Genomic DNA, 12723 nt, shown 5'->3' with positions numbered 1-12723 from the left:
TGGTGGTGCTTAGCGTCGCCGGCGAAACTTCGGATGAGGTAGAGGATCCTCTCGCGGCGGCTGGGACGTGGGTGGCGTAGGTAGGTGTCTCAGGAGTCTCCCGTTCAGAGGAGAAGATGAAATGTTGATGCAAATGAGTTGAACTTGGAGGAACCAATAATGGTGATTTGGCCGTGCGGAAAGGTATCCCCAATTTAAAAAAATGTAATCCGATTTCAAATTCCCAATTCAGCCTGCCATGTCATTGCCACGACGCAATTGATTGCACAAATCACATACACAGTCAGAAAAACGTTATCAATTATAACGGTGTTAAGTGGGTAGGATTCAATTGATACAAATTTCAAAACATAGGTATCAAATGCCTACATTTTTAAAACCGGGTACTAAACAGCAAATTACGTCCGAACATGGGGACTAAGTAGGTAATTAAGCCATATTAATATTACAAATTATCTTTGGTAAACGATATATGAATTGTGAGGTAAATACATTTTTTAACTTGCACATTATGACTTCAAATTAATATTTAATATTTTTTAAGCATTAATTTTGAAACAAAAATATGATTTAAAATATGTTTTATATCTATCAATTAATGCATAGCTACTGCCCTTTTATTTATAATTTATACTTTAATTGTTTATTACCATATAAAAAATATACATGATTTATAATTAATTATTTAAATAAATTAAATTTCAGTTTTTAAATAAATTTTTAATACAACTTCCAATTTCATAAAATAATTATTCCATAATTCATTACTTTTTAATTTTAATTTATACTCATTTTTCATTTAATTAAAAAATAAATTTTAACTAACACTATGTTTACAATTCATTATATTATCCAATTATTTTAATTTTTTTAAATTTTATTAAACCAAATAAATGAACGATAAACTTCTCTTTTTTTTTTCACGCCTTCCTCAATTCAAACAAAGATATTAAGACGACAAACGTGATATGAGAAGTTTTAAATGTAAATGATAGAATAGAATATAAAATTTTATTATTTAATAACAAAATTCGTAAAATTGATTAAGAAGAGTGTAGTTGGAAAACAATAATTATTAGTATTATAAAATATTTTGATTAATTTAAAGTATAGAAATTTAAATTCCACTAATATAGAATTCCTTTACTCTACTTTCGTACCGGTCCAGAGCTTCCTGCACTCCCTCTCTCTTCTTCAGAACTGTCTTTGGCGCTCGACGGTGTGTCTCTTTGGCTCTCTAATCTCCGCGCATTTCCTCTCTATCAGATCTAGGGTTATTTCAGTTTGTGTTTCGTTTCTATTCTATTGATTTTGTGTTTCCTTATTGATTTCATTAATTTTGTTTAACCTTCTATTTTGTTTTTAAAGTCTGTTCTTTTTGTGCAAAGTAACTGATACATCTATCTATGGGAGATTCACTTTAATCAGGACTTAGTATGTGTATGAAAAATCCCTTTTCACTATCAATTGCTAACATTGGCCTACTTTGGGTTCGATTATATATGCCAATGACTTACTAGATGGGATCAACTTGTAGAATACTGTTGTGGCATTTGCAGCCAAATGCCAAAGTAATTAAGAGTTATTTGGCTATTTAATAATATTGAAGACAAATTAAATGTATTTTCTTTTTGGTAAAACAAGAGTTATTAAGTGAAGTGTTTAAAGAAATCTTTTCATTTAGAACTTTTGTACCATTGTTAAAAAGGAGATGTCCACCCATCTCATTTGCATTTACCATTCTTGGATATGTTACATAGCTGTAATATGTCAGTAATATCTTTTCACTCCTGGGTCGGGCTTGTTTTTGGTGGGTTCTGCTTGGATACTCTATCCTACATCATAGGATTTTGTTTTCTTTAATCTAGCATTCGGTGTGTGGAGGACCTAATGGAACTGAACCATTGTTTCCTTCCATTTTATCTAAGGATTAACTTTTTGGGAGTACAGAAATGTCTTAGTCCAGCTTAAATTCACAAAAAATAGAAAGGAGCTCATGTTATGTTTCATATTCTAACATGATTACCAAATGCAACCTAATTGTAAAACAATTAAAGTTTGTTTGGTAGAGAGGAGGGGGAGGGAGAGAACTAATTTGGTTGATGGGGAATAAGGGGAGGATTAATTTTAAAATATGGTGGGACCTACTCCACTATTTCATACCTATTTTTACTTATATCTCTATCTTTATTTTCTATCAAACTAATCAAATTACACAACTTTCAAAGTACTCTCTCTATTTCTCACCTGTTTCTATTCTAACAAGCAACTAAATATTCAATTTTATTTCTTACCTGTTTCTCTTTTTCTCCTTGTGTTTCTTCTCTATTTCCATCCTTTCTATTTCTTTCTTCAAAACCAAACACACCATTTAGTCCAATGCGATGTGAGATTAAGGTAAATGGAAGAGAAGACAGTGACCATCAAAGGTTTCAGCATCAAGTAAAACAGAACAAATCAAAGCAGAGCTTCTTCCATATGTTCTTTCTAAGTTCTTCTTGGCTTTGTATCTGTATAGAAACTTCCAGTTAAGAGGTGATGAATCAGACACTGCCATGTAGGAGGGTATATTAAGATTGTGGACATACTGTCAATACTAAATGTGAAATCTCTGATAGGGTGTGTTGTACTTCTGTGTAGATACAGAGCCAAGAAGAGGGACAGAGTATAACAGGCTAGCTGCTATTTTGAATTTTCTTTTTTTATATGGTTTGTATGATGCATGCTATTACATACAAATTCTAAAAAGTTGTAAACATTACTCAAAATTATTGGTGTTTATATTTAACAATGAAAGTCATAGATGACTTAAACAAAACATTTAACTGTAAGTAAATACAGGCAACAGTCAAATACAAGTTTAAAATAATCATCAATCAAGTGTATTAAATCCAGGTCTTGTTGATCAGTTTCAATATTATTACCGTTGTAAATTTCATTTTTGGCCCTTGCATATAAAGCTGCTCATAAATATGAGCAGCAATATCGTGCAATTTTCTGTTATAATTGCCATCATATTTTCATGAAAATAATATGTATATTTTAAATAGCATCATACTTATTTATAATAGGCTCCACCAATAACTAGTGCTACTTTTAATCGTTAAATATGGATATTTGTATATCAATTTTTATTTTCAATTCGTTTGTTTTGATGTGTATGAGCTTTTAGGAACTAATGATTTGTCTTATGTTCGTGCTTATGTTTCGAGCTGTCTTAGACATTAGCCAATATGAAACTCAATTTTCCTTGTTGACTGAAACTGCAATAGCCAGGCGCGGTTAAGCCTAGTGTTAAAAAATTGGCTTCCTGATTATAAGTCACTCTTCTTGGATGCAATTTTTACTGTAAGTCTTTTACACCGGTCCCTGTTGTGCAGTGTTAATAGTGTTGTATAGGTAGAAACCCATGACGATGAAACTGTGTCCAAATCTTTCAGGATAAGGATTTTTGAAATTATAAAGGAAACGGCTAAGAAGTGGACTTTATGCCTAATTTAAGCCCATAAAACTACTTATATACTCTAAATTGACCTTATCTCTAGTTTATGTGTGACTTCCAACACACACCCTCACGCCGAGGTATATACATCTCGAATGTGAGACTAGACATTATTGAGTGGTCCGATAGTGGGTGAAACAATATGCCCAACAAATAACAAATATTGCTAGGATAGACTCTAACTTGACTCTGATACTATATTAAAAGTAAATTTTAGGCTTAACTCAACCCTACAAAACCGGCTTGAAATGTGAGGTTTGCATATATTTATATACTCTAAATTTCGATGTGGGACTTCTAACAGATATCATGTTTTTTTTTTTCTGAAAAATTATAATGCTTGATCAATTTCTGTTAAACAAACCCGTTTTAGCTATGTTGGATTTTTTTCCATGCTGGTTAAATTGGTGGAATATGCCCCCAAAGAAAAACTGAGCATTGTCTATTTATTTCACGTTCTTTGCTTAGAATTTGAACTGTATCATGAAACTTGAGAGTCTGTATAGGCTGTAAACGTGACTTTAACAGTGAAGGGTAAAGGAATGATGGATCTTTTGTAGATCTCCCTTCTGTTTAACTTGTGTGGTTCTTATTGATTGATGTATGGCAATTGGGTTGGAAGTGCACTTTTGAATTAAAATTCCATGGTGTCTGATGTACCTGAATTAATCGGAACTGTCTAACCTATACTATCAAACCTAGTAAGCAGGTAGCATATTTTGCTACTTAGTAGAGTGGAATGTTTTGTAATCCTATTTCCCACCAATGGTGAAAAGTATATTCATTAAGTGGCAAATTAAAGAACTGTTGAGCATAACAGATAATCGGTCACATGGGTGGAGGATAACTTCAAAATAAATAATTAAAAGTTAAAATGATCTATCAAAATAAATTAAATAATTTTTCTAAGTAGACAATAGTTATTTTCTGTTCTCTTTATAATTATACGTTAAATATACTTCTCATGACAAAAAAAAGTTGTGAAAATGTAAAGAAATATTGTGCTTTAGTTGTCTTTGTGGTTTTGGACCAATAATCCTTATAGTTTCTGTCTTCATGAAAGTCACATTATTCTCTTTTCATTTCTAAGTACTTATTTTGTTGGTCCACTGAGAAAGAAGTGGAGTAGGAAATAAGACGATAATATGGTGGTTAAAAAATATAGAGGACTCAGTGGATCTTTAATCTCGGAGTGAACTTAAACTCAGATGATCGATAGGGGATCGAAATGACAAGAAAAAAAAATCGTTATTCTCTTTACTCAACTAATTAAAAAAAATATGTTCATGAACAAAAATTATATTTATAAACAGATGTATGATAAAAAAATAGTATATAAATATGATAAAAATAATTTACACAAAATAACAATAATAATAAGTTTAAGTATTAAAATTTAATACATAAAAAAGAAGCAATAAGCGGGGATGATATCTTTTTCTTTCAAAACTGGAGTCAGAAGAAGAAATATGACACTTTCACAAGTACATAAATTTTTTACTTGACACTTTTTTTTTCACTCTTTCATTTTAAAAAAAATGTAAAAATTTATTTATTTATGATTATTTTACTTTTTATTATATGTCAAATGAATATAAAATTAAATAGAATGAATGTAAAGGTAAAATGATGAGTGTAAAAGTGTGTGATTTTACTCTTACTTCCATACGAATTAAGCCACCCCATCAGTGGTAAAAGAAACTCTAGAAACAGAGACTAAGTATCGCTGACTGCAAGTGCCGACGACGACGACGAGGGCAGCTACCGCCGACGACTACGAGGGCGATTAGCGTCGACGACGGCGAGAGCGGTGATCGCCGGCGAATCTGAAGCGAGGGCGGCGCTCCTGTATGCGAACGTAACCCTAGTAGAAAAAGGTAAGAGCTTTGGGCTTCTCATGGGTTGCGTCTATCACAGCACGAGAAGGATCGACAAGGCTCAGGATCCGTCCGTTTACGATCCGTCCTCCGCGTTTACTCTTGGTGGTCCAAACTCGCAGGATCGTGCGAGTTTACGATCTTACTCGCGATTTTAACAACACTCAGTGAACACGACAGTGTCTGCTTCTTCAATTGATTAATTTGTTGTGCTTTTGCACGCAAGCAAATATTTTCAAATCACTAGGATTTTCTTTTTTTTTCTGTGATTTTGAAAGTTTTATTGATATGTTGGATATAAGTATAATAATAATATATTTATATCCTCTTTTGCATTTTGTGTGTGCAGGGTATTCATAATGGCAACCACTGCCTGTTTCATCATTGTTAGCAGAAATGACATTCCTATATATGAAGCTGAAGTTGGAGTAGCTGCTAAAGTGTGGTTTTCTTCTTTATTTATTTCATTTTAGCTTTTGTGATTTTCAAGCTTTTTGTTCATTTATGAAATTTATTTATATTGTTTAACATGCTGCTTGCTAGATATTGGTAATTAGACTATTTAGGTGGATTGATCCATGACCACTCATTAAGTTGTGTGATTTTTTTTCGCTATTATGTGAAAAATGTTATGGAGTAATTTGTTTTTTGTTTTGTTTTTTTCACCTGATTAATTTAATTGCTTATCTTAATCTCGTGCTTCAGCTTGTCTTATGTGGCTTTTAAAGTAGTTTATTCTTTTACTTCACCAAATTTACATCATTTTACAATTCCATGCTCTGGTGACAGAGAGAGGATGCTGCTCAGCTGCATCAATTTATCCTCCATGCTGCTTTGGATATTGTTCAGGACCTTGCATGGACTACTAGTGCTATGTGAGTTAAATTTTTATTTGATACAAATTTGAAACTTTTGACATCATGTTTCTCTTTTGTGCTTCCTGTTCTACATGTTCTTTTTCTTAACATATTGTTCCTTGGTATGCAGGTACTTGAAATCGGTAGACAGGTTTAATGAACTTATGGTGTCCGTGTATGTTACAGCTGGTCATATCCTTTATATGTGGGGTTAATTCATAGTTGAGACAAAAAAAGGTGTATTGCCCTTCTTGTGTTCTGATAGGTATTACAAGTTAGAGGTTTGGCAATCTTACCATATCCTTTGACAAAACGTATGTAATAACCTGTGAGACCCAAAAATCCACTTAAAGCCTTAGGATTTCTTGGAACTGGCCACTTCACCATGTCCTCGACTTTCTGTGGGTCTGTGCCACCCCTTGCTGTGAAATAATATGGCCCAGATATTCCAGCTGTGGTTGGCCAGAGACACACATCTTCTTGTTGAGCTTCAATTTGTGCTGATGCAGCACCCTAAAAACCTTTGTTAGGTGGGTCAATTGAGCAGCTAAGTTTGGACGTAGATCATAATATCATCAAAGAAAACTAGGACAAATTTTCTCAGAAAAGGCTTTAGTATCCGATTCATCAAAGCATGAAAGGTTGCTGACGCATTGGTCAGTCCAAAGGGCATGACTAGGAATTCATAATGGCCTTCATGGATGTGGAAAACAGTTTTCTCAATATCCTCTTTACGCATCAAAATCTGGTGGTAACTAGATTTTAAATCCAGCTTAGAAAACATGGTTGTTCCTGCCAATTCATCCAACAACTCTTCTATCACCGGAATAGGGAACTTGTTGGGAATGGTGACCTTGTTTAGAGCCCTATAATTGACACAAAACCTCCATCCTCCATCTTTCTTTTTTACCAAAATAATGGGGCTAGAATAATCTCTTGCTTGTAACATCTCTTGGACCAACCTCTCAATCTCATTTTTTTTTGCTGATGAGTACTTGTAGGGCCGCAAAATAGGGATAGCAGCACCCTCTTGTAAGTGGATAGAATGATCATGTTCTCTGCTAGGGGGTAATCCCTCTATCTCCTGAAAAAAGTCCTCATATGCTGCCAAAATTGAGAGAACTTGTGGTGGTACTAGAACATTCCCAGGGTCCTTAATTTCTGCCCACTTGATAACAAAACACGTCCCTTGCTGCTTAAAATCTTGCCACAAAGACTGAGGATTATGATCTAGACAATGTGGGATCTCCCCTTAAAACATGTTCCTGTGGCCCTTTCTTCAACCCCTGAACCTCCAAAATCAATCCCTGGCACTTCCCTTGGCAACGCACCTTGTGCCCATCCCTACTTCAACCACATATGGTAGGGTTGGTTGCTGTTAGAACCCACACTTGGTAATCAATTCTTGTGAAATGAAGTTGTGAGATGCGCCACAATTTACAAGATCACCACTTTTTCATTGCCAATCATTCCCTATAATTTCCATGACTTCTTTGTAGTGAGCCCAGCCATTGCGCCTTGGAATAATTTCAAAATTTGTGTAGTTTCCTCCCTTTCTTCCTCTGGCAAGGGTATAATGTCCTGGCCACCTTCCAAATCCTTTATCTCCTCATTAGAAATCAGCAGCATATGAAGTTGTTTGTTCCTGTAGGTATGATTTGGACTAAATTTCTCATCACACATGAAACACAAGCCTTTTTTTATCTTATCTTGCAGCTCTTCGTGAGATAACTTCTTGAAGGGTGCTCTCTTTTGTTGGAGTCCAGATGCAGAGCTGCTAACAATACCCACAGAGCCACTGCCTTCGCCTCCTCCCCTGGATGAATTGGAAAACCTTGCTGCACTTCCTCCCTCCAAAGAATGACTCCTAGTCTGTGGCAAGGGTCTAAAGCTAGTATTAGATCTCTGCACCATCAAAGATCCTCCCTTGGAAGTGATTTGAACCTTTTCCTCCACCATTTGAGCCTTCATCATTAACTACGCAAGGCTCTTGGCCTCATACAACTTAACCTCTGCCCTTATTTCGTCCTTCAATCCATTCAGAAAAATGCCAGTCAAATAATCATGCCTTATACCTTTCAAGAACATAAGCATCTTCTCCTGCAAAAGCAGGAATATCTAGCTTCCTTCATTTTTCCCCAATCACTCCTGAACTTCCACTTTCATTCCCTTAGTCATTCTTTAGACTGCCCGCACTGCCTTCCTTAGCAATAGAAGCACTATCCGTTGGTTGTTTATCAGAGGATATGAAACGTTCCACCAACCCTGTCAGCCCTGTAATCATTTCCTCCAACCTTTGGAACCTTCTCTGATGTTCATATTCTTGTTCTTGCATTATGCGCTCGAATCCATCCAATCTTGCCTCCATTCTCGTATTGACCATGCCACACAACCACCATAGCACCAGGAAAGTGGCTCTGAATACCAATGATAGGTATTACATACCTATACGAATGAACTTGGTTAAACTGTAAAATGTAATATAGCATTCATTGAACCTCTTAAGAGAGGACCCAAACAACATATAACTTTCTGGTTATTAGAGAGAACTAGACTTTCCCTCCCTAACTTTCACAAGTTACAAAATAAAAATAGAAACTGTTAAAACTGTCCATTCTTACTTTATAGAAGTTAGATGCAACTAATTACAGATGAATAACTACCTTACATATAGTTAAAACTGTCTGTCATACAATAAACTAAATCATACAGTTTTCCTTCTGTTGTAAACCTTCCCTTTGTACCTATCATGTTACAGTTTAACCAAGTTTTTCCTTCTGTTGTAAACCTTCCCTTTGTACCTATCATGTTGTTCACATTTGTTTTTGTTTAACCTTGTTTTATCCAAATAAATGAAGACTGAGTACCCACCTTTCAGGACCATTGATATACATTTCTTCTTTAATTGTATAATTATGCCATTGATCCTGCTCACTTTCCTGTGAATGTGAATTCACATAATTATTTTGATGTCTCCTTTTTGTCACAACCATAACCCGAATTATTAACCTAAACATTTATAAGTTAAGACTTGTTTTCAAATATCATAAATTTTTTTTTAAAATTAAATAAAGGGTTCTTTTCTTGGAGCACAAGGAATAGTTCATTTTAAAAGAAAACAAAATAACTTAATGTGACAAATGGGTTAAAGAATCATTATTATGAAGGGGAACAAAATGAACAAGCCAAGAATGGAGAATTCTTACAGCTTACGAACATTTTTTCTGCATTTGTGTGAGATTTTCCTTGACTTATCATACATACCAGATTGATGTTGCTACATGACTCTCGTAATGATGATGGGATTAAAAGTTTCTTCCAAGAGGTGCACGAGCTTTACATAAAGGTAATATGTTTTTTTTTTCTTGCTCACCCCAATAACATGTTTCATATTTATCATTTCATTACTTTTTCAGTTTCATATGTGGCCTTTTCTTAGTCTACAATATCCCTCTCTGTTAGGATATGGGTTATTTGGGATATAAGGGTATAATGGGAAATGGGATTAGGATAGAAGGTAGAGGAATTGTATAAATAGATTGTTTGGATAGTTAGAAGGGAGTTTTTGAGTACATTGTTTGTTAACAGGCCATTGACCTGTGAAGAGGGTTATGCCTCTGGATCTTGTATACACACTATTTTTTCTGTTAATAATACACAATTCACCATATATTTCTCTCTGTTTTCTGGGTGTGAGAGACTGTGAGGGAGTTCTTGATTAGGTTCCCAGTTTAGGAACCTATCACTCTCTTTAAACGGGATTATGAGAAAGTCCATGTTTATCAGTTCCTTGAAGCATGCTTTGCTGACTACACAAAGTATCTGTAGCTGTTGGAATAAAAAAAATCTGGTCTCAGTCTACTTATCAAAATGTTTAATTAGCCACATTCTACGTTTTCCCCCTAATTACCAATTCAATGTTTCACTATAATAGGTATGCTAAACTACCTATTAGATACTTCGTACATTATTACAACTAGAATGACAATTGACAAACCGGTATTTTAAAGTTTTTGTGGTGCTAGGTAGGATCCCGACCTACCTTAAGATAAGTTTTGCCAAAGGCTCGGGGGCTGCATAGTGAGAGGTAGGATCTTGGCCAACCTTTAGATAAGCTCTGTCAATCGGACCTGGAAAGTATGTAGTGAAGATATGACGTATTCAGGATAAGATTAATCACTTAATATTTATTAGGAATATAATAATACAAATATTAACGAGTAAATGAGAATATATTTGTCCATATAAATATAGAAAGATTTTATCATAGTTAAACAAAAAATACGTAATCTAGAACAAATCTAGCAAATAATATAGCAAATCCTAATACTAGTAGGTAGGATCAAATAATCATCAAATAAGGAACAAAATTAGGGATATGATCTTAATTTTAGCATAAAAATTATAAGCCTAGAAGGTTACTCAATTATAAAAGGAGTTGAAGAAAACATAGAAAAGTCAACAAACATTATGTGCTTTAGCAAAGGAGGTCATCTCTCTTGCCTAGAATATTTTAGTGCCCACAGTGGGGCCCAAACCCACGACAATAAGTTTAGGAGCAATTTTTACAAGTGTTACAAAATTTCATCCTTACTAACTGTTTTGGAGAACAATATTCTTCCTGTATCAATATGCAGAATGCAAAATAAGTTCCCAATGGTTTCTTTTCGGTAGTTGGAGTTTCAGAGTTTTAACTACTACTTTTTGTTCTGCTCGAGAGGATAAGATTGGGAACACTCTTATCAGTAAAAGAAGTTGAAATTGTTAATTGTTCTCTTAATTTGATTGTGGGAATAAGTGCAAATTCTTATGTTAATTCTGTTTGTAAACTTCATTTCATGGATTGTTGAAATGAAGTAACTTTATTGTTTGTTTGGGAAATTGCAGACTCTCCTCAATCCCCTGTATTTGCCTGGCTCCCGGATCACGTCATCGCATTTTGATACCAAAGTCCGAGCTCTTGCACGAAAGTATTTGTAGAAATTACTAATGTTTTTGTGGTTGCTAGTTCATATTGCTGCGATTTGATTCTTGTCTTGTTCGTTGTTGATTAGATTTGAAAATCGGTCTCTCTTTAATCTTTTATCCATGATTTGGCAGCAAAGGGTAGGTTTACTGTTGTCTATAGTGTACCTCAGTCATTAGCAGGTGAGATGACTGTTTTTCCTGATGAAAGCTATTGTTGACAAACTATTCGATATTTCGATTGCTAGTGACTTTCATTTGTAATAATATTGATCTTGTACTTAATGCTCAATTATTGCATTTTATACAGTAAAAACGATTTATTGTATTATTTAATGCTTCATTATTAATAAAGTAAATTTCTAAATTAGTCCTAAAAAATTACATGTCCAAAACGATATTCAAATATCTATACCCAAATAGTGTTGAGATTAATTCAGCTTTGAAAGTGGTGGAGAGCCCACAAGCACCTGAAAACCTGTTATCAATTGCCGAATTGATCCCGAAAGATAAACGAAGCCAGCTTTACGCTGGGTTTCCGTATGAAATAAGCATTGTCTGTGATGAGTGATTCCGCGCCACCTTGGTCTGTTTACGGAGAGTCAGATTGCATTTCTTGCTTCCAAATGACGCACCAAGCCATTGCAAAGATAGTTCCATCTGAACTTTTTATATTTGTTAGACAACTCCAGTTCTGTTGAGTAGAAATCCTGATTTCTATCCAACTCCAATTGCTTCCATACTTTATTTGAATCAGCACAACCACGTTTAAGATACAACAGTTTCGTTTTCATCGTGACCTGTCACCCAAAGGGTTAGAAGAACCTGCTACCGTGGAACGTAAGCTGCAGAAAGTGTCATACAACTGAGCATTGATCTCAAGGCAAAATAACTTTATTTCATTTTCATCGATAATATGGCTCTCAACTAGACCTGTCAATTTGGCTCCCTTACACGGTTTGGCCCTAATCCACATGGGTTGGGGCCAGAAAAATCCATAAAGCCAAAAAGTCCCTCGTAGAAAAAGTCCACAGGGTCAAAATATCTTCAAAAGTCCTGTGGGTCAGGGTCAACTCATGGACCTTTTTTTTTAGAAAAAATGTTCATTTTGAATATAAGATAAAATATAATTAACTCTTACAGAAATAGTTATTATAAAAAATAAATTGAAATTTTTATAGGACAAGAGTTCTAGAATCAAGAAACAAAAGCAAAATGACAATATTTATTGAGTTAGATTTTCTAAGTATATAATTAGAGGATCATTTTATAAATTTGAAATTTAAATATTTAATTTCGCTTTTTTTTAGGTTATAAATTTGAAATTAACTTTCTATCTATAATTATCCAAATTGAAATTTAAGAGAAGATTTTCTCTAATTGAAGCTCTTAATTTAAAAAAAATAAGGCTTTTTTATTTTCTTAGAAAGCTATTGAAAAAAAAATAAAATATAAATGATTTTCTTTTTCATTTTATACCCAACAAATCATGCTCATAATATAAATAATAAGTAAAAAGAAA

At 34.1% G+C, this 12723-nt stretch overlaps 1 protein-coding gene across 2 annotated transcripts; it reads left to right on the top strand.

The window, feature by feature from the left end:
- The first annotated feature begins 1136 nt into the window (after positions 1–1136).
- Positions 1137–11493, top strand: LOC108331690 (uncharacterized). 2 transcript variants are annotated; one of them, XM_052876119.1, is made up of 6 exons: positions 1137–1219; positions 5729–5819; positions 6169–6254; positions 6367–6431; positions 9500–9582; positions 11124–11493. In XM_052876119.1, exons 2-6 carry the CDS (start codon positions 5739–5741, stop codon positions 11214–11216), a joined length of 408 nt encoding a protein of 135 aa, XP_052732079.1. In that variant the 5' UTR covers positions 1137–1219; positions 5729–5738; the 3' UTR covers positions 11217–11493. The 2 variants fall into 2 exon arrangements, with proteins under 2 accessions (XP_052732079.1, XP_052732078.1); XM_052876118.1 differs by lacking the exon at positions 1137–1219 and adding an exon at positions 5155–5379.
- The last annotated feature ends 1230 nt before the right edge of the window (positions 11494–12723 follow it).

This window comes from Vigna angularis, chromosome 4, assembly GCF_016808095.1.
Source record: "Vigna angularis cultivar LongXiaoDou No.4 chromosome 4, ASM1680809v1, whole genome shotgun sequence".
In the NCBI taxonomy this organism is placed as follows: Eukaryota; Viridiplantae; Streptophyta; class Magnoliopsida; order Fabales; family Fabaceae; genus Vigna; species Vigna angularis.
Note: the sequence above shows the minus strand (reverse complement) of the source record. Positions and strands in the feature narration are given on the sequence as shown.